The following is a 23,372-nucleotide window of genomic DNA, read 5'->3' on the forward strand; positions in this document are numbered from 1 at the left end:
AACCCTAAGTAGCTAATATTTCAGAGCACTATAAAGCCTAAAAATAGTGGTACTTGCTTCCTTACTAAAACAGAATGCTGTCATTTGTTAAAGGCAAGCATGCAACTTCCTCCAGTAGTTGATGCCAACATTCTCTGTATGTGTTGTGAAGACTGGCCCGTACATTAAGAATGCACGTTCTGCATGCACTGAATTGGTTGGAAGTGTAGGCCAAGTCATACAGATGCAGAACTTGATTAGAAACAGTCCCAGAACTCAGTTACCCAAGGGCATCTAACATTATTTAATAAAGGACATATATGCAAGCACGTTCATTGTCATGTTGTTTGTCCATTCCAGGAATTTATTTTATTAGTACTGAGTCAAAAGAAAGACGATGTGTCTGTTTGGGTCTAAAATTCTAACTGTGTTTAAAAAGTGAGCAGCGTGTTGTTTGAAGCGAGGTGGCTGTTCTAGATCATACATGTAGTACTGATTAACTTGGTTACAACCGACAGGAATACTTTTTGTCTGCGCTGACTTTCCAGTTTGTTTTCTGAAAGCTGTTATTTGCTTTACGTTCTGTTTAGCAGCCTCTGTAGTATTCTTTTGTTTAATATGTGATTATGAAGCGATTGACTGTATTTGTTCCAAAGTCACATTATAATATGTACAAAACAATGTACCTGCAAGTGGCGGCTCGGTCTACACTGGCTCGGTCTACACTGCGCACGGTCAATATATATATATATATATATATATTCTATATATAACTGCGGTATATATATATATATATATATATATATATATATATATATATATATATATTATATATATATATATATATAATTTTGTTGCACTGTTTTTTTGGCCCTTGTGCCTATTTGTTTTGTTTATTGTTTATTATTTTTGTATTAAAGTGCGCAAGAGAGCACATTAAACCTTGCAAGTTTTGTCTTTAGGCCTCCTTCTTGACAACACCAGTCTTGGCTGTGATGCTACCCTACCACAGCCTGCTTTTAAATTAAATCAACAAAGTATATCAAAAGACCGCAATACTGCATTATTCTTGGTCATGTCTGGTCACTGCTGCTAAAGCTGTAAATTAAATGCAAATTAAATATTAAATTGGTATTCCAACAGCTCCTGAAATTATTTGTTTTTAATAACGTGTTGTCCAGGGTAAGTCTGGTTTATTATATTTTTATATAAACTAAAACTAGTTTATATAAACTAAACTAATACATTATACCTATTCTTAATGAATGTTTGTGTACAGGATGGCTTTAAAGTGACGTCAGACCAGGAAGAAGTAACTCAAGACTGTGGTAATGAAAGCGCTGATGCGCAAGATTTATTGATACATAAAAAATTAACAAAACAGAAACACTTTACAAAACAAAACAGCATATTGGCCAAAACAAAAAACAAAGCCAACACTAAATCAAACAAGTGGTGTGCTGGTTTAAAGCCAAGATGGGTAGCAATTGTTTATATTTGATAATTTAATTCTTACTGTCTCGCTCTCTTGTTCTGCCTCTACAGCTGTGGGTTTTTATACATTTAATCGTCTCCAGATTAGCAATAGTTTCTAATTCTAGTCACATTCTACACGAGTTTAGCATAGGTGGGGAAGTTTAACCTTATCCATGTTGCAAACTAACAATAACAAAACGCTGTGCTTTCATAAACTAAACAATACATTTAAATAATATTAATACAAAATCATACAATACACACAGGGGCAGGGTGTACCTCGTCACACTGTTGTATGTCTTTTCTGTAGATTCATTTTAGTAAAGGCATAAAACAACCACTTTGTTATCTTATTAGATATTTATGGTCCAGTTGCAAATTGGAATGGTAGTGTATTGTATAGATGACATTATGTGGGTTTGTAATGTAACAAACATTTGAGGCTGGATAGATATACATTAAGTTATCTTTGTATGTACACAAAATGTTTAAATTATTATTTCATTTTGAATGAAAGACATTCTTCAGCTGTATAGAAAGAAAAGTAAATGTAATCATTTAAAACACCTGTGTACTTACAAAAAAATGTTTTGTTTCTTTTTTTCATTTTTGTACAGTTTTACTTCCTTTCAAACCTATATTGAACACGGTACACCTCTCTATACCGAACCTGTTGGAGTACAAGCCTTTTGTTCGATATAGGGAAGGGTTTGTTCTAGTTAACGGACAATCAAAATTAATGGTAAACTGTTGGAGTTAGTTAATGAGATGAGCTTGTGAGTAGAAGTAGAATTACACTTACCTGTGGATACATTACATAAAACTTCATTTAAAGTTTCAAATTCTATTGTTTTTTGTTTTCTTTTTACAAAATAAACTTTTATAAGCACATTAACCCACTCCATGGTGTGCGATAACTCATATATCAGCCTTTGGCCTCGTGCCTCACAATGCACCCAGGCATACGGAAGATATGTCTTACCATTCACCCTGTCGTGGGTTAGTGCTTACTTAAAGGATTCCCTGGTACTATTAACTACAGAAATGTAATGGCTGGGTCAACCAATATGTAAACAAACACTGATAAATACTGAGTATTGATAATCCTAAATGTATCCCAAATATGAACATGTTACAATGACATCCAGTCCTTAAAATGGTTAATAAAATTAGCCAGCATATGCACCGGGGGGGGGGGGGGGGCATGACATTGAAATAGTGTAATGTCAACTTGTCTTTATAATTTATTCTCTTGTGTGTGAAACTCGAGGAGACAGCTTTAGGATGCACAGTGGAGTGTGCTACTGAATCCTCTAACAGAAAAGAATAACTGTATTACATAAAAACTGTTGAGGGTTGCTGAGTTTAAAAACCTTTACAAGCGCTGAGAGCCTAAACTTTTAAAAAAATGACGTGCTCTTATTCTGAACTCTAGATAAATACTGTAAGTAGCAATTACATCATGAAGAAGCCAGCAGTGCTTTGACAACTAATTTAAATCTACCTGTGCTAATAATCAGTTTGTAATAATTACTACTCAATTAAAGCAGTAGCGTTTGCCTTCAAGTAGCACTTAGTTCTTTGTAACTAGTTGAGTAAATAATAGTCATGTTCACTTTTCCAACCTGTATAGTTTGATTTGTATTAAGGAGCCTTAATACTATAGTACGACTACTAATATAGTGTATAATGGATGACTTGGAGTCCATTATGCCAATAACATTTTCACCAGTAAACCCCATTTTATGGCAATCATTTAAAATGTGGACTTTTGTTCATGGTTTGTGCCTGTCTGCCCATTACATACTACACTATGATATTTTATATTTTACAAAGAGATCACTGTATAATTTATATTATAGACTGCTCAGGAACTATTAGCAAATCATAGTGCACATGTGCCTTCTGTATTACACTACATATTACAGAGAAACCCTATTCATGACACCAACCATGCCACTTTCAGTTTTTACTGTGCTGGATTTTCCATATAAGCATGGTTGATGTCACCTTAACAGTATTCTCTTCATCAGCCTTTTCCATCTTTTCAAAGAAATTGGCTGAACTAAATAAAGGTTGGTAATGATTAGAAAACAAATCAAACCTCTGTGTACGGGTTATATCAGCATTTGGCTTTCAGTCTTAGTCTGTTAAAGTCTACTTGTGCCAATATTACCCACATATGCATATGCAAATATAGTTTGACTGAATAGTGTGAGGAAATTCATCGTGGTGTTTTTCTATTATGCATTATTATTATTATTATTATTATTATTATTATTAATTATTATATATAATTATATATTATTACACCGTTATGTGGCAATGTATTTTTGAACAAAACTAATTTTTTTTTTTCTTTTTAAATGAAGGTAATATTATTTCTCCCTATTTCAGAAAAAAAAAAAAAAAACATAATCCTCATACTGGAAAATAAAAATAGAGGGTATCTGAACTCCAGCCACATGCATGTTTTATAAAATCACCACAGCGGATGAAAAGAGATTAGCAGAGAGAGTCTGAATATTTGATCAATGTATTTGCAAACCCCATCCTGGGGATCAGGGCAAAATGCCACCAATATCTCGGATCTCCTTTTGAAATCTGAAACTTCAAACAATAGATTTCAACTTTGTTGTATACCGAATGTAAATCGATTTCTCTCAAACAAAACCTTGTCTTATCACCTTGCAATTAGACTGTAGATCGATGGAACGCAAGGACAGCCTCTTGTTTGATTTTTTTCTATTTTCACATTGCCTCTGTCCTATCCTATAGATTACTTATTATTGGGACCTGTCTCTGGGTTTCTGATTACAAGCAACAGTCTGCTAAGCTGGTATTCATTTACTAGGATAAAGCTCTACTAGGTAGCCAACTGCCATCCATTCTGTTGTTTTGTACCTGTGCCAATGCAGACACTCACACAATTACTTCAGTAGATGAGATGCTATTTGCCTCACAATAGTGTCAGTGCTACAAAATGTATGTGTTATGAAGAATGTAAAAATACCCAGCACAAAAGAATGTAGCAGGGATTTCAAAATATAACAAATAAATACGCCTTGCAATTACAAGGTTATTAAATGAAATAAAAGAAGACAAATCTACAAAAACGCCCCTATCCCTTTTCCTAGTTCAACGAAAAGCGTAAGGCATTCACACTCGGTTAGTCATTTTAACATAGATTGTGAAACTGAGTGTCACATATAGTTAATGTTTAATTAACCTAAATCCCCTATACTGAAGCTTATATCATACATTGTATTGCTGTTGACTTTTTTTATAAGTTTGCTTAACACGTCATTTTTTTACCACACTTTGTAAAATGTTTTCAATCACTGTATTGTAAATATTGAGTTATTATACATTTTTCTATAGCTGTCTTTACCTGGCTTTGAGCTTTGTTTTTTTTGAGCTACTAAACTGCTGGTAATGAACAGAATTAATCATTCTTTTCAAGATGTTATACATTTGAACTACAGTTTGGATTCTCTGGAAAGATCAAAGCCAGGTAAAGACTTACAGTATATATAGAAACATGATTACTCAGTATTGGAGTAAAAGGTCTCAGAACCATAAACAATGATTGAAAACCTCCTAACAAAGTGAGAGGGGTGTATTAAATCAATTAAATGTTACTTTAAGTTACTTACTCTAAGCATTTATAAAGCTGCAGTACAGAAAAGAAAGCCTGTGTCACCCAGTGATAAGTGTGTTTGTGTCTTCAAGCTTTTAATATTTTGAGGGGCTAAGTACACAATGGAGTTATCTGGTGTCGTCACCCCCCTGTTTTTACAAGAGTTACAAAGTCATTAATTGAGTTGTATTGGGCCACATAGGGGTTAATTAGGGAAGAAAAAAATATATATTTTTCATATGTATCGCTGTTTCATATGTATCGCTGTACCAAAACAAATGATTTGTAAACTGCTAAATATCTCTCTACCAAATCTAATCCTTTTCCCTGCTTTTCTCTGGAGATTCACAGATTTAGACTGGCATGTTTTTTTTGCTTTTTTGGGTTTTTGTTTTTTTATTGTGGATAACTATATATCGCAAATTTGGAAAACATTGCAACCACTAAGCTTTCCTTTCATAAGTCCCATTAAAAAAATATATATATGAAAAGCCTATCTCCCCTAAATTGAGATGTGTTAAAAATGTGTTGAGCTATTCTTTATTGGTTCAAGACTAATGCACAATTCTGGAATAGGTTGAGTCATTGTGGAAGGGGTCTGACACATTCTAGAAAGAACCAGATTGTTAATTTGTGTGGAACATATGCAGTTTGTTAGGGATGCCCATTTAGAAGTAGTATGAGTGAAGTTATCTGGCAACAAGCTCTGCATCCCCAGTTATGCTGCCTTCCTATAAAACAAATTCAAACATTTTGGTGTACCTTTCTCCTTGTAAAATGTCTTGCTCAGTAAAATATTGAACATATTTTTAAAGAGACGATTATCTTGAGAGATACCAGGCTATTTAATAAGTAAGATGTCTGAGTGAAAGAAAAAGGGCAATACAATACCCAACCCTAGTCTTGATGTAAATCCTTCGTTGTTTCCATAATTTGTACCAGTACTGTACGTGAAGTGCACACAAGTAGAAAAAGCTGAAATGCATTGCAGCTGAGAACTGGTAAATTCCATAATCATTAAGCAAATGTGTTGTTTTTTTTTTAATTTATTTAAAAAGCTGAATTCTGATTTTATTTTAACTATATTTTATTCTGTGTTGTAAAGGCAGATACAAGTTTAATGTTTAGTCAAAATTGAATTTCCACTGTTTGTTACACTTTTGCAGTCCCAGCTAATATTTGCAGGTAGTTAATTATGTTGAAGAATAGCTTGTACAGGAAAGTCTGCTGAACCGTCAAAGCAGCACAATACGCCCTTTGGGACATCTTGGTTTCCCTGCATCCCACCTGCCACCTGCCACCTGCTTCCTTTCTTCAAAATAGGGTACTGCCAGTCTGCCTCTTATGTAAGTCAGTCGCTTCAATCTGCAAAACAAATACAATTTCAGTAAGCCTGTAAAAAATATTTCACATCCCTTTTGGAGATAATTAAGTTGGATTTGCCTGCCACAGAACATGACCTGACCATGGACAGTTATTCAATAGCAAACCAATAGTTTTAGTAACTGACTTTTATGTTTTGTAAATCTTGATGAGATGCATGGAAACATAACATTGATTTGACATGTTCACTTTTCAACCTTGATGTTGCACAAATAAAAGCTGCACATATTTTACTGATACTCATTGTTGCATAGTAACAAGGGTTGGAAAAAGGAAAAAAAAAGCTTTTCAAAAGAATGACTGTCAAATATGTGTTTAATTTCGTACTAACGATCTTTAACCATGGCCATGCCATATGATTTGAATGGCCTCATATCCATTGTTACTGTACACTTTTTAAACTTCAGATGTACAAACATATCTTAAAGCACTGCATGTAAGAAGTAGAAACCTTTAACTAATGTATCCGTTTTTAGTGGTTTACTAATTTAATAGTTTAATGGGTTTTATTTTGTTTTTTTTGTTTTTTTACAGTACAAGCAAGTGGAACAGTACATGTCCTTTCATAAGCTGCCTGCTGATATGCGTCAGAAGATTCATGATTACTATGAGCATCGCTATCAAGGCAAGATCTTTGACGAAGATAACATTCTGAGTGAGTTAAACGATCCTCTCAACGAGGTAAGTCAGAATTTGCTGTTATGCAGTGACATATTAAACTGTTTTTTTATGTTAAGTATATATATATATATATATATATTTATATATATATTATATATATATATATATATATATATATATATATATATATATATAATATATATATATATAATTGGAAAACAAATCTAGTTTTTGTTTAAAGAAGGTATGATGATCTCACAATATAATTGCACTATGGCCTATAACATTTTTTTACTGTTTGTGAATAAAATACAGAAAGCACAGTTGATATATCATGGAAGGATACAATGCTTGGGAATTAAAATTCTATAGTATTCAACATTCATTGAACCACACACATGCTGGGAAACTAGTTGATTCTAAAACTGATTTGCTTTTCCAATAATACATATGTCAGTCAACATGGTTTTAGGAAAGGGAGATCGTGTCTAACTAACTTGCTTGATTTTTTTGAGGATGCAACATTGATAATGGATAATTGCAAAGCATATGACATGGTTTATTTAGATTTCCAGAAAGCTTTTGACAAAGTCCCACACAAAAGATTAATTCTCAAACTGAACGTAGTAGGGATTCAAGGAAATACGTGTACATGGAAGGTAGTGGTTAACATGTAGAAAACAGAAAGTACTGATTAGAGGAGAAACCTCAGAATGGAGTGAGGTAACCAGTGGAGTACCACAGGGATCAATATTAGGTCCTCTGCTATTCCTAGTCTACATCAATGGTTTAGATTCTGGTATAGTAAGCAAACTTGTTAAATTTGCAGACGACACAAAAATAGGAGGAGTGGCAAACATTGTTGCAGCAGCAAAGGTCATTCAAAATGATCTAGACAAGATTCAGAACTGGGCAGACATGGCAAATGACATTTAATAAAGAAAAGTGTAAGGTACTGCATGCAGGAAATAAAAATGTGCATTATAAATATCATATGGGAGATATTGAAATTGGAGAAGGAATCTATGAAAAAGACCTAGGAGTTTATGTTGACTAATTCAAGCATTCAAAATTCTAAAAGGTATTGACAATGTCGACCCAAGGGACTTTTTCGACCTGAAAAAAGAAACAAGGACCAGGGTCACAAATGGAGATTAGACAAAGGGCATTCAGAACAGAAAATAGGAGGCACTTTTTTACACATTGAATCGTGAGGGTCTGGAATCAACTCCCCAGTAATGTTGTTGAAGCTGACACCCTGGGATCCTTCAAGAAGCTGCTTGATGAGATTCTGGGATCAATAAGCTACTAACAACCATACGAGCAAGATGGACTGAATGGCCTCCTCTCATTTGTAAACTTATGTTCTTATGCTCACAAAAGGTAAACAGACCCTTTCAGGACAGAACAAAAAACGAATTATAATAATGAAAAAAAACCACAAATATATACTTAATGTACATCTTTGAAGAAGCTCATACTCTATGTATTGATGAACCAAAAAGATTGTTAAAACTTGAATTAATGTTAAAACTCCAAAAGGACACAGCAAACTACATATCCCCACAATATACAATGAGGAAGATCCAGAAGCTGTGCAAGTGACTATGGTAATTGATTACAGGAATCAAAGAAGGGAATATTTACAGTTAATTATTGATAACCAATATCAAATGTACCCCAACAGTGTTTTGTCAGATACAGTTTAAACAATAAATATTGCACATTTGTATAAACTATATATGAATTCTTAAATTGATTGAAAAGAGAAATTTAATCTGTAGAAAAAGGTATTGCCAATCTTACATTGACCATCACTATTATTAGAAGCCTCAGTTTCATCCGTAAATCCCAAATTTAAGTGGACAGGGCTTATTTTTCTCACAGTTCTTACCTTCCTAACATGGTTAACTACCAATCAGTTTATGCCCTGTTACTAGGGTTCTGTTCCTTAATTAACATATATTAACACGTATCATTGGAAACCCTGAAGGTAACTTTTGTAAGCAAGTTTGTTTCTTTAATTTATACAATAAGGATGTTGCTCTTTGCACAGTTTAAAGAAGTACAGTGCAGTAAATGATATAAATTAATGACAACGCCACGCAGGTAGCCCTATTAAGTCAGTTCTCATTGTTGTTCCCAAGTGATTACTGTGAGTGCTCAGAACAAAATGCCATTGATACATGGATAATGCCTGCCAGGTAAGACAATGTTAGAAGTTAATATTATGTTTTTATCATCCTTGAAAGTTTGCAGCACATGGTCAATTTTTAAATAGCCACGTGACAAACTAAAGGCCTTAAATAGATGAAGCCCAAAGGCTGCTTCCCCATGGAGTTCTGAGCTGGATACTAGGATCTGATTTATTGTACGCAGTATATGATTGGGGTCAAAGTCCCTGCTACTACAGATCTGGTAGGCATAACAGATAATAAGCAGAACTGAATGTACAATTATTCATTTAATGAGCATGGTTCCCAAAGGGGAGTGAACTGAGGGAGTTTATATAACTAAAGCAATATTCCTTTAAATGCATGCAACCTACCTTGTTTAAAAAAAAAAACAAGCAATGCTACTATAATGACAGTTTTTATTTTACATTAATTTTGAAATACAATCATTTGGCTGCGTGAGAGATGTGATGCAAAACATACTTCCTGTGCTTCACTAGTAAGGGCTGATAACCACACACAGGTTTTACTTTGTTTCCATTTTACTTACTGCTTTTCTTTCACATAGAGTGTGTTTTTCAGCAAAATATCAGCAGTCATGGCTGTAGAGTTGTTAAAAGTAAAAAAAAAAACAAAACAAAAAAAACACATTTAATTAAATTTTGTGTCAATTCATGGACAAAGGTTAAAAATATTGATATTTTAAGATGCCATTTTTATTTAACCTTTAACCGGGAAAGTCCTGTTCAGATTAAAATTATTATTATTATTATTATTATTATTATTATTATTATTATTATTATTATTATTAAAAACTAATTAGTGTGCACAACCAATATAAACAAGCTTATCACATTACAAGAAACAATTTAGGGGCACCTGGCAAAGCATGATTTTTTGTTTAAACGTCTTTAAATTTATCAAGACAGTAAGTTTCAGTTCTCCTGGAGTTTATTTCAAGACCACGGAACAAGAAAACGTAATGTCTTTTTGTCCAAATTCCGTACAAAACCTAGGAACTGAGTTGGTTAAAAAAACTGCCTTGTAACCAGGAGGTCCCGGTTCAAATCCCAGCTCACTCACTGACTCACTATGTGACCTTGAGCAAGTCACTTGACCCAAGTCAAGATGCCTTGGACAAAGGCATGCTAAATAAACTAAAAATAAGAAGAATAATAAGAAGAAGAATTCAAGATTATATGTGCTACTAGAGTACATATGTTATTATGGTAATTTGGGGGTTTGCCAAGGATAGCCTTATAAACAATTATGTACCAGTGTTTTGCGAAGATAAAGAAGTCAGACTTGCCAATCTATATAAATCACAACAGAATAACCCAGATTGGTTATAAACGTCAGTGCAGAATGGTACAAAAGATCCAGTTTTCTTAACACCATAGTTGTAAATACTCTATAAATAATGTCACCATAGTGCATCGCAACAACACTCTGTTGTTGTGCTTAATATAGAAACGGCTTCTCAGATGGAGCTGTGCAGAACAATCTTTTTTTTACAGATTTGTATTTAAACTGAAGCGGAGCGTTGACATTTTCTTTAAACAAAATATCTGTAGATCTTTTAAAAATAACTGTTTAGTTTTTACTAAGTAGAAATTCTATTAGAATTAAAGGCAAACATGGGATCAGATAAGGTGCATCTGTATTTCTAAAGCATATTTTGATAACAGAAATGTGTTCCCACATACATGTATTTAAGTAAAACTATTAAACATAACAGAGAGGGACAGAACACAATGAAAGTGAAAAGTAAACTGCAGCTAGTATCTGTAAAGACTATTGGTCTTTTTGACACAAAATGAGTCAGGTTTACAGCCTTGCATACATCCTTGCATAATGAGCCTCTTCATTGTGCATGCTGTGCAATGGGCCTTTACCCAGAAGCCTAAGAAAGTAACAGAAATAACAGCTGCCTCTATGCAGAATATGGGTTGCTTGGGCTGTGAACAGCATGCCAGCTGAATTGAGAACAGAGCACATACAATTGAACAGTTAGGAGTAAATTAATTTCCTTGCCATCATGCTGTAAACTATCATTTAGTATAACTTGAGCTTTGATTTCAAATTTAAAGCTTACATTTTGAAGAAAAGGTTAGAGCCCTTTGGCACTGACATGTTTACATGAAAGCAGCTTCACGTATAATTTAAATTACAAAATTAGGTCAAGACATTAACAGAAACCAATGATAATATCTCAATATTGTAACCACTTTCTCAGAACGACTGCAAACATCATAAAATAGTAAGACAATGGAAATCCAGAGGAAGACTAACAGCTGAAATATTATTTAAGATGTTTAGTATAGTCACTGTGAATTGGAGTAAAGATAAAGACTGTCTGTGATGTTAAAATAATACATCCCATTCTTGTGTTTTCAGGAAATAGTAAACTTCAATTGTCGCAAGCTGGTTGCCACAATGCCCTTGTTTGCCAATGCGGACCCTAATTTTGTGACAGGCATGCTCAGTAAGCTGAAGTTTGAGGTGTTTCAGCCTAATGATTACATCATACGGGAAGGGACCATTGGAAAGAAGATGTATTTCATCCAGCATGGCGTGGCCAGTGTGATCACCAAATTAAACAGTGATATGAAACTCACAGACGGATCTTACTTTGGAGGTTAGTTGTCCATGCGTTGACTTGAATAAGCCCTGGTACCAAATGTGTCTCATATGTAAAAATAGCTGATCAACTTCTGGTACAGAAAAAAACTCTGTGTGATAGATGCAAAAGTGAATCTCTAACATTCTTACACTTACAAGATGTACATGATATGCCTTGTAGTAGATTTTCTGGGCGTTCTCCGACCTGTGGCCCAAACTGTTAACCTTCAGTGATGTCCAATGATATGAACACTCTAAAAGTTGCTTCCACTGGTCCCCTATATGAATACATTTAGTGACCAAAAGGATAAGTGACTATTATTTATTCACTGCCAGTTAGTAGCCGCTCCCTACAGTAAATAAACATTTGCTCAGAATCTGGTGTTGTATTACATATGTAGATGGTGAATAATAAATATCATTGAAAACATACTGTGGAAAACATTGCTATGCAATAGGTGGAATTGACTAATGTTGCTATCCAATTATGTTCACATAGCAGTCAGATTAAACTAAGCCTCCCAAAGTCTGAAATATTCCTGTTTTCTCTCATATCCGTTTATCTTCTAGATCAACGGTTTTTGGTGGAAACAAGGACAGAAAGCCAAATACTATTAATGTTAGCAATGCATAAACTGACTCACTTTGAATTTCAAAATAAAGAATAATAGAAAAATCGTGTTGAAATTGTGCAGTTTTAAAAGCTTTTATTGAAATGCATATTACTTTTCACTGCACTTTTGTATTTGATACTAAACTTTCAATATGTTTATTGTTCTTAAATATGAGTTTTTGCACGATTAAATTAAGACACTGCTTCAATTTTGTTTCTGAGCACGTTAGTTTTGTTGAATTTCAACTATGTACTTTCTACTAAAGATAACTGTTATCTTAGTATTCTTTTTGATACCATTAATAGCCTTCAATGGGATACACCTCTAAATCGAAAGAGGTATATTTTGGTGCTCCATGAGGCATCCATTGGACAGCACTGCATTACATTAAACATGTGTTAGATCCCCCTTACAAACTGTGTCCACGTGATAAACATTACAAAGCAGCAATAAAAAGTGATTCAAAATGAATACAAATATAACTCTGAACAGTTTTCTGTGTAAAAATGTCAATAAAAGAAAATGTTTCATAGCTTGTTACGATGGTAAGGTAGCACATCAGAACAAAATAAATAAAGCAAAAATACTCCTTGCTCATAAATATTTATTTATGTATAGATATTTTTTTTCAGTTAAGATTATCCATAATCATATTATGCCAAATGCTTTTGTTATTTTTTGAATCAAACACAAAAAAAAAGCCCATTGAGATAAGCTCACTGTTAGAGAAATTGAATTCTGCAGCTAATGTCTGAGTGATAGAGTTTACAGCATATAAACCTTACCATAGATTATGGGATTCAGCTCATCAAAAACATGTGTTTATGGTTTATCACCTGCTTTCTTGTTTATCTCGCAAACTCCCATTCCCTAAGAAACATAAGAGTACTAATGGACTTAACGGAGATGGAAATTTGACACTGTTAAAAAGGTTACCGCCATAAGGAGGTTAATACGGTAGACGTATTTAAATTTGGAGATTGTGGGTTCAATTCTCAGCCATTGTTAACTTACCTCACATATCAATTTCACCTGCTGTGTCCCCCAGGTGGCACTTGAGAAATCTGATATTTAATGTTTTGGGAAATTTGATATTCAATGACAGTTAAGTGCAATTTCAGCGTGGTTGAGGTTTCAGAGATAACCTAGACAGACTAAGAAATCCAAGGTGACTCTCACCTCGAAAGGAATCCTAGCAAAACATGAAGCAACTAGGCCTATCTCCGGTCATCTCCTGTGCTTCACTTTGCTAGTTATCAGTTAAATCTAGTAGCAGCTGCTAAGAGGAGACTGGCACTGGAATTAACATGCAGTGGTGCTGAGCTTCCAATTAGCTTAAATGCTATTTTTCTTTTCATTTTCTGTATAATATTTTATACATGAACTTATACACAGAAAACAGAACCTTTTGAGATTTTTTTTAGAACAGGTCATGTATATAAATAAGATATTTCGGGTCACTGTGACCCATGGCATTTATCTATGTAGATTTGTGTGCAGGAATAAAACAAACTTCTTTAATTATATTTTTTAGAGAAATTTATAAACCAAAAAAAAACAAAAAAACAAAACAAAACAAACAAACAAATATATATATACTAGGCAGAGCCTAATTTTCTCGGGTCAGTGTTGCAACAGCATCTCACTGGTAAAGACATTCTAAAATGAGGAGCTCCCAGGTTGGAAGTCAAAGTTTTATCGCAGCTCCTGGACTAAAAGAGCAGAAAAGAGTAAAACCTTTGAAAATAAAAACTTTTAATCAATTTAAGGCTGTTTAAATTAGTTTGAAATTGCTTCGGGTCAATATGACCCAAAACATAACAGATGTACCTAAAATCGGAACACAATAGGAGGGTTAATTGAACTAGATTAGTTCACATAATCCTTTGATCAGAAGTTGTACTGCAGTGTTACATTGGCTAAGGCTGAGAAGCTCTTGTGTGCATAGGCACACAGTTTTCAAATTTCGCTGCTTTATTATGTTTTCCAATCAAATCAGATAAAAATAGTGTGGTAAAGATGTATTCTTTTTTTTCTTATTTAACATTTATATTAAAAACTGAGAATGTTTAATAAAATAAAATAAAAATGCCAGCAAACTTATGCAATTGCTTTATTAATATAGTGAAACAAAACTGGTAACACCAAAATGGTAAAATTATTATTATTATTTTTTTTTCCTGAAAGAAAAATACTATTAAAGACAAAGTTTCAAAGATTTTCACAATAATAAACTCAAAAATAAATCATTTGCTTACCATTAAGGAGAAAGCAAAAGGCTGGAGCAAGATCGGATTAGCGCAATTCTGTTCTAACTGGAAAGCTACAGTCTGAAAATATACCTATTTACTGCAGCACTATTACTGCCTCTCAGTAATGTGAAAATAGTAACGTCTGTGTTTATGGACTGAGAAATGTATTTGCACTATGTGGAACCTTTTAAGCAATTTTTTAAAATTTTAGTTCAGGGCAACTTTTTAACATGGCAGATTACTGCAGATTAATCACCTTTATAACATAAAACAAAAACTATCATGGGTGCTGAGCACCAGCTTATTTTTCCAGATGGTGCTAAAGCCCCGGACAATGGACGTGCTGCTCTGCCAAGGAATAGGAAAGCTAACCTGTGGCCTGTTATAGTTACTTGGCTTACTGCTAGGCCAAAAGCAGGGTTTTGCAGGGTTGTTTGTATTTTAAACCTCCTTCAATACTAACTTGATCCATTAAAATAGATGAATGCACCAATAAGCTAAAGATGGGAATACCCTGATATTAAACAACAAAACAAAACATCAACACACACATGCTGTAAAAAACATAAAAAGTTACTACTGTTTTAATGTGCAGTGCATTTAATTACATTTAAAGGTGGATTTTATTAAGCTATTCACAAATTCTTTAGGAAGAGATTGCTGACCTTTTGGGTGTAATGTTACAGAATCTGTTTAATCAGCAGAGTGTTATGCTAACTTTTATACATGGGTTCTTTCAGCTTTTCCCAGAAGCTGTCACGAATCATCTCTAAATTACAGACAGTCTAAACTAGGAGATCATGTCCATGCATATTGAGCATATTCATTTTTACCTAAGTATAATTCCCTCTCCCAAGCCATTGGCAGCCAGTTCTGAGAAATGTGACACAACTAATGTCCATCAATACAAACCTGCCCTCCCCTTCCTGTTCTTCCCATGTTTGCTATTCAATTGTTTGTTCTTTCTTTATTGTAAATCATGACATACTTTACCAACATTTCTGTTTCTTGTATGTTTCTGTATGTTTATCCAGAGATTTGCCTGCTGACAAAGGGACGACGCACTGCCAGTGTAAAAGCCGATACCTATTGTCGCTTATACTCCCTCTCAGTGGACCATTTCAATGAAGTCCTGGAGGAATACCCAATGATGAGGAGGGCTTTTGAAACAGTTGCGATTGACAGGCTTGACCGGATTGGTAAGCTTTTGGTTATTGTATGCTTGCATTTTACTGGAATTTTGCTGCACGCTACATGTATTTTTCTTCATTTTAGAAATGCATGCTGCAGTCAGAAGTATGAGCTGAGAGATGCTTTTTTTATATCACCCTGACTTAAACACATGGGACTAAAGGCAACTCATGTCATCTGCATGTGCCTCAGTTCTATTGAGATGTACACCTGGGTTCAAGCAGCACTCCCATTTGAAAGGAGATGCTATCCTGCATGAATAAATAAAGATAACAGGGTTTGCTTGACTTATTTCACCAGAGAGGACGGACCTTATCTTTTGTTCTCTAAAAGCACCCAGTTGTATACATGACATTTTGGACTTGAAAAACCAGTTGCAAATTATCAAATTACTTTTCAAAAGGGGCACATGTATGAGCAGGGCATTCAGGCTAAAATATATATATATTTTTTTTTTTTATTGAACCCTCCTAAAAAAAAGTTTTTATACTACATTTCTCTTTGTAAATAATTTGCAGAGCATTGTTAGTTTCATCCTTTTTAAACTCTTATAATTATTTTAAAACTGTAAAGATGCAAATTTGTATATTGTAGTTAAATGAAGAACGCCAACATAAAACACTTCACAACATTATCTGGAAAAAACAGATTAATTTGCCTGCAACACTTTAAATCCCAAATGAACTGCACAGTTCGTGTAGTAGTAGAGAATAGACAGCAGCGCTTTACTGGATAAACTTAAACTCTGGTGCTTTCAGTTTGGTCACCTGCCAAGACTTCAGTGGCCACTCACTGTGTATGATGTTTCCTTGACAATAGTAGAGAAGCTGGAAGCATTAATCAGTGCATATGTCAGGAAATGGTTAAGAGTTCCACACTGTCTCAGCAGAGTGGGACTGTTTGGTAAAGGGATAATGCAGCTGCCAGTCTCAGCTCTAACCGAGGAGTTTAAGTGCACCAAAGTTCGATTGGAAATGACAGTTAGTAGTCACATAATGAATGTGTGAGGAAGGCAGCACCTATGTTGAAAACTGTAAGAAAATGGGTGGCAAAGGAAGCTGTGGAACATGCAAAGGCTGCCCTTCTTATCAGTGATATCATGGGGCAAGTACAGCATGGAAGAGGAGGCCTTGGTCTCTGTTCAGCTCCTCCTACATTGCACAAAGCAGCCCCAGCTCAACAGAGGAAGCAGGTAATCAACAAGATGCAAAAGCAGGTGTTTCCCAAGCCAAGCAGGGAGAATGAGAGAGTGTGGTTAAGGTTAGATAGTCTGGCGAGATCTATGGATAATGGAACAGAAAAGGATCAGCTTCCTCATCAGGTCAACATATGATGTTCTCCCATCACCACAGAACCTTAATCTATGGGTAGGAGACGAGTGGTGTCATTTGTGTTCATTGCCAGCTATATTAAGACACATTTTGACAGGGTGTAAGGTGGGTTTTAGCCAAGGAATGTTTACTTGGTGTCATGACCAGGTGCTGCGATGTTTGGCCTTAACACTGGAAGGCAAGCACAGTATGACAAACAGGTAGCAATATATGACACATGAAAATCAACATTCCTCCGTCCAGGGGAGCAACCTCCAAGAAAAGGTATTAAAACCAAAACTCATCTAGGACAACTGTAAGCTGCTAGAGACTGGAAAATGTTGGCAGATGTTGGACAATGGCTTATTTTCCCACCTGAAATCCACCAATAACCTTCGACCAGACATTGTCTTGTGGTCGGAATCAGCATGTCTTGTTCATATGGTAGAGTTAACAGTGTCATGGGAGGCTGCTGTGGATGAGGTGTACAAAAGGAAGAAACTTTGGTTTGCTCAACTAGCTGCTGAAGCGGAACAGCAAGGATGGAGAGTCCAGGTTTACCCAGTGGAGCTGGGTTGTTGAGGATTTGTGGCACACTCCACAACTCGGTTTCTCAGAGACATCGGATTCAGTGGCCAAGAGTTGTGACGAATAGTGAAGAACTTATCTGAAACAGCAGAGAGAAGCAGCAACTGGATGTGGTTGAGACGAAAAGATTCTGGCTGGGGACCTCAAGCACAGTAGAAATAAAAAAAAAAAAAAAAAGTTGATGTAAAGGAAGGTAAGTAAGCTGGGCTTAGCTGAGTGGTGGACAGAGGGTGGTGATGCTGGGCCCTTTTAAGGTGTCGTGGGCTAGTCGACGAAACACTAAGGATGGAAGGTGCCCACTTGGAGACCCCAGAGAAGTACCCTACTCAGCTCAGTCCAGACGGTTGTCATGCTGATGAGCTAGGGAGGCCGCACTGTGGTTGATCCCTGGAGCCAGCATTGCAACCGTTGTGTGTGCTGATATGCCAGGGAGGCAAAATAGGCTAATCCCTGGAGCCAGAATTACACTTCAGCCATCAACACCTGGCAGATGGATATCTACATCACCAGAAACGCAGATGGATCATATTAGTTTACAGTAAAAGAAGCTATGTCTTGGTTGGTGCTTATCTTGGCGAGAGCTGAGTCCAATATCAGCATGAAGGTTTAACACCTACTCTCATGTAATGGAAATCATACTGTATAACTGTATGGGTTTGTATGCAAGTATTATCATATATGCTTGTAGATGTAATAATGAAAGCAGGTTGTGTGGTCCAGTGGTTAAAGAAAAGGGCTTGTAACTAGGAGGTCCCTGGTTCAAATCCCTCAGTGACCCTGAGCAAGTCAATTAACCTCCTTGTGCTCTGTCTTTTGGGTGAGATGTTGTTGTTGTAAGTAACTTTGCAGCTGATGCATAGTTTACACACCCTAGTCTCTGTAAGTTGCCTTGAAAAAAGGCATTTGCTAAATAAACAAATAACTATGTCACTGAATTTAGCATTACATCTTTTATGTAGCAATTTTTTGCTTAGTTGTCTTACAGAAGAATTTGTTTCTGATTGCAGTCTAAATAACAAATAATCAAATACTGTCGCCTCCACAGAAATTGAGATGTTGTGGTTTTTTTTTTTAATTGTGTAAGATGTCTAATAAAAGTCCACACATCCCTTTAATAGATGTTTAGTCTCCTGTGTCGTAATGGGGAGGACTAACAACTCTTACATTCGATTTCCAAGCTTCGTAACTGAAGTCGTTCTTTGTAGTGTATGGCACTTTTTAATGTCTCTTATTACAAGCATTTTGATTGTTAAAACCTTGTTAACAGAAAGGGAAAAAAATCAAATAATTATAGATTAGTTTTATTTTGACTTCAAAGAAAAGGAAGTATCTCAAATTTTTTATTTTTTTTTTTTTTTTTTTTTAAAGTTTCTTATTACATATAACAAATCAAACAAAAAGGAGACACTAACATACAGTTGTATGTTTCAGTATAACCAGAATCAATACGTCACGCAGCCACTGTCTGCTGCTGTTGAGGAACAAATAATTCACTGCATACCAATGAAACATGGCAGATGAAGGCACCAAGTCATGAGCACGAGATTCATCATGGCATGGGTCATAGAGGGTGTAACAATTTTAAATAAACATTATTGTTCTCTATAGAGTGTGTAACACTTATGGATTAGTTTCCAAAGCAGTGCTGTTTACCAGCTACATTACCAGTTACATAATTTACCATCATAAGCCAACAGTAGGGACATATAATGGAAAACAGGGTTAATGAAGCCATTTTCACACCCATCTCAGAGACGTCTCAACAATTCTTACAAAAGACCCATTCACACAGCACAAAATGCGACATCTATGCTGGTATAATTCCATCATAGCCCTATCACACAGCCAAAGATATCACGACAGAAGAACTTTCAAACCTGTCAGTCAACAGCTTGTTCTTCTGTCAATGGAAACCACTTCAACAATCACAAAAAATTATACCATCTTCGGCCGAAAAAGTGTATTTGGCTGCTTTTGTTTGCTTTCAATTTGCATTACATTATACAACATAACAACCGGGTAAGGTTGCAGGAGCTTTACACACAATGTAGGTCTCACATTTTATTGTAAAAAGGGCATTACAGTATCATTTAAAAAGAGAGATTCCAACAGTTCAGGCTACAGTAGAGAGCGTAAATATCATGGCTATTCGCTTTACATAAAGGATGCTCGACTTAGGTAAGAGATCGAACGGCAACACAGTGATATATTTTTATTGATGTGGCTACATTTCCATGAGTTATTTTTATATGTCATGAAAAGTTAGTGACTGGATCTGCAGCGCAAATACATCCTGTTGCTCAGCATACTGCAACATCGGCCAAAATAGAGTATGTCTGGATATAATGAAACTGGCAGTGCAGTATCAAGCTATATGTGCTTACAGTACCATTGGTTGGTTCCTCTGTCAATCTTACCATACATTGACCATCAAGATTCAGTGTGGGTTTTTTTTTTTTGCTTGGTTTACAAAACAGAATAGCTGGAGCCCTGTGAAAATCATTTTATTTTTAATAATTTATTTCCTAGCAGAATATAAATCCTGTATAATTATTTGAGCAGTTAAAAAAAGAAAAAATCCTGTACAGTTATTTCTGCAATTAAAAAAAGAAAATTGTGATAATACAACTCGATAGTTTAAATGATTTGACAGAGGCCACTCTTAACTGGGGATGCAAAAAATAATAACTCGAGTCAACTCGTGTGCTCTCGAATTGATCTGAATTTTCCCAGAACTTGAGTTGATTGACAACTCGAGTTGGTGAAAAAGCAGGCATTTCCATGGTTTTCCGAGTTACCGGAGTTATGATGTGAGTTGGGCAGGACATACTTGAGAGATAAAGGTCAAGCCGTGCATTCACTGCAGATGGTATTGCAAAAAATAATACCTTGTTTCCATGGACAGCCAACTTGAGTCAACTCCTGTGCTCTCGAATTGATCTGAATCAATGATTTAAAAGATAAATCCATCTAGATATTCTTTCGCACTTGTTTCATGCAGTATATACAGTACCTCTGGCAGACTGATATGCAGAACAGGGAAAGAAGCACAGGACAAGGGAAATAATGTGTCAGGTGTCAAAGTGGATATGAAAATGGCAGTGATTAAAAGTAGATCGGACATTTCTGATGCTATCAGAAACCCAGAGGCACTGTAAGCTGTTACTGTAGTAGGACAGTTCTTTTTAATGTTAAGCATTTTTTTGTGTTTTTTTTTTTTATAAAGGTTTAATTAAGAAACAGCCACATGCGCTGCATTTTTCTTTGTGACCATGCTAAGTGAAAAATGACAATTCAAAAATCGTCGAAATCCACCAACTTTAATACCAGCCAAAATGTTCCATTATACGGTATGTTCTCACTCCCTACAACATTTTTGATTGACATTTTTTATATATATTAGGGCTGTCAATTAATCACATACCATAATTAATTTCTTGCGGCACCATTTTAATACACTCGAGTGCATGCAACAGTTAAAATATTGTATTCGATTGAACATAAAGTAAGTCACAGAACTGCATATGGGGCAAAGCACTGAAAGTGAAGGACTTGTGAATGGGAAGTTTATTTTTTTTAAACTTTGACGGTTCATTGGATAAAAAAAGGGTTACTTGTATCTATTTTCAAAGTGAGTTCCAGTATCACAGAAGTCATCTAGTCTGTTGTACCACCTGCGTGCTAAACATGCCTTCACTTCGCAAAATACACTTTCTATCCGTTGTTCTGCTACAGACAACAACAACACAACAACAAATGAATCCTGTCAGTTTTGACAGAATGCTCTTTTAGAAATTCAGGATCGCTGCAAGTCCATAAATCTAGCTAAGTACCATACTATAACCAGTGCTTTTGCAAAGTGGATAGCTACCAACTGCAGATCTGTTAACATTGTAGCTTTGTAAAGTTTACTAATTTTACTTTTTGGATATGATGACCAAAAAAAAGTGTTTGATGTTATCTTCACAATGAACAGTGCTTAGCTGTCTACTTTTAATTTAATTTCAATAACCAAATTTATTTTAAACGATATTATTTACAATTATGGCGGACATAACCGTTACTCAGTTAACAAAAGATCATTTTTACTCGTTTTAACCCCTGCGCGCCGGACCGCTGTAATGTCATTGCTTAAACACTAATGGTGCTATCTCTATTCCGGGATAACTCATGGCAATAATAAGCCATGGGTCAATCAAATCAGTCTTTCCGAAGCATGTCATTGAATAAGACTAGTCACTAGGAACAAAAAAATTATATCCCTACATGCCAGTTTTGCTGATACAGTTCAAAGACGCATACACAGAAAACCCCTCTGCTAGTGCATATTTTGAAGTGGAAGAGGACAAGATGGAGATGAGGCTTGTACTTGACAGCACGTACACCCCACTACATCACTTTATTTATTGATTTATTTATTTGTTTGTTTGCTTGCTTACAGTTGTGGTCACATTTATTGATACACCCCATTATCTTTACGATGACTGCTTTATGATTACCATAAGGTTTTCTTTCAATAGACTTTTTATTTTTGGTGTTGCTATTGTTGATTTGCTATTCGTGGTTATATTGAATTGTATATCTTTTGTATATAAATATGATTTTCTCTTCATAATGAAAAATTATTGAAATTCAGAAAATATACAGTACATTATGTTTATGTGCCAAAATTAAATGCATTCATTTATTAGTTTGCTTTACATTTATTGCAGTAGCCCAATATAGTTTGGTTTACCGCTTTGTCACCACTGTTCTTTTTTTGTTATAGTTTTTTTTTTTTTTTTTTTTTTGCTATTTGTGGATATATTGAATTGTATAACGTTTGTATATAAATATGATTTTTTTCTACTCTCATCATACAAACCTAAATCTTAAGTAATAATCACATATAGTTTTCTCATCAATATATATATATATATATATATATATATATATATATATGCGCCCGGGGTTAATCATATAGATCATATATTGTACGATATCAAACCTTGTATAGATTTGGATTAAAATAGCTGACAGTGATGAAAATAGGTCAGATTTTGGGCATTTTGTCATACAGACCATGGCTCGGACAAAATCTTGCAGCACCTAAGAGAAAATATGTTAATGAAGAGAGACGCAAAATACTAATTTAAATATTTGTTGCGTCTTCTTAGAGAGATCTCTAGCATTATAGATTGCAAGAGTCATGTGACATCATTCAAATAAATAGCAGGAGTTGAGCTGTGGTAAGCTGCAGCAGAGGGTGCCCAAAGGATAGTGTCTATACATGCAAGGGTGCAAGAATCAAAATAACATTTTTTGTTTTGTTAAATGTAAACGTCACCTGTTAATCATACAGTAGCCCCTCGCTAAACCAGACATATTTGTCTGACATAAGGAGGTGTCGGGTTTAAAAACAATACATTAAAATCGCACACACATACGTTTATAGTGCTCAATGCTCAATGCCTATATCATTGAATTAAATATAATTTAATTCAACCACTTCACAGCCCTAACTATATATATATATATATATA

At 34.9% G+C, this 23,372-nt stretch overlaps 1 protein-coding gene across 1 annotated transcript in view; it reads left to right on the forward strand.

The window, feature by feature from the left end:
- LOC121304672 (potassium/sodium hyperpolarization-activated cyclic nucleotide-gated channel 1-like) overlaps positions 1 to 23,372 on the forward strand; it is a 63,721-nt gene that overhangs the window by 33,975 nt on the left and 6,374 nt on the right. The window contains 3 exon segments of the mRNA XM_041235940.1: positions 7,013 to 7,159; positions 11,671 to 11,911; positions 15,796 to 15,960. Coding sequence (XP_041091874.1) covers positions 7,013 to 7,159; positions 11,671 to 11,911; positions 15,796 to 15,960 — 553 coding nt within the window.

Source organism: Polyodon spathula, chromosome 2, assembly GCF_017654505.1.
Source record: "Polyodon spathula isolate WHYD16114869_AA chromosome 2, ASM1765450v1, whole genome shotgun sequence".
NCBI lineage: Eukaryota > Metazoa > Chordata > Actinopteri > Acipenseriformes > Polyodontidae > Polyodon > Polyodon spathula.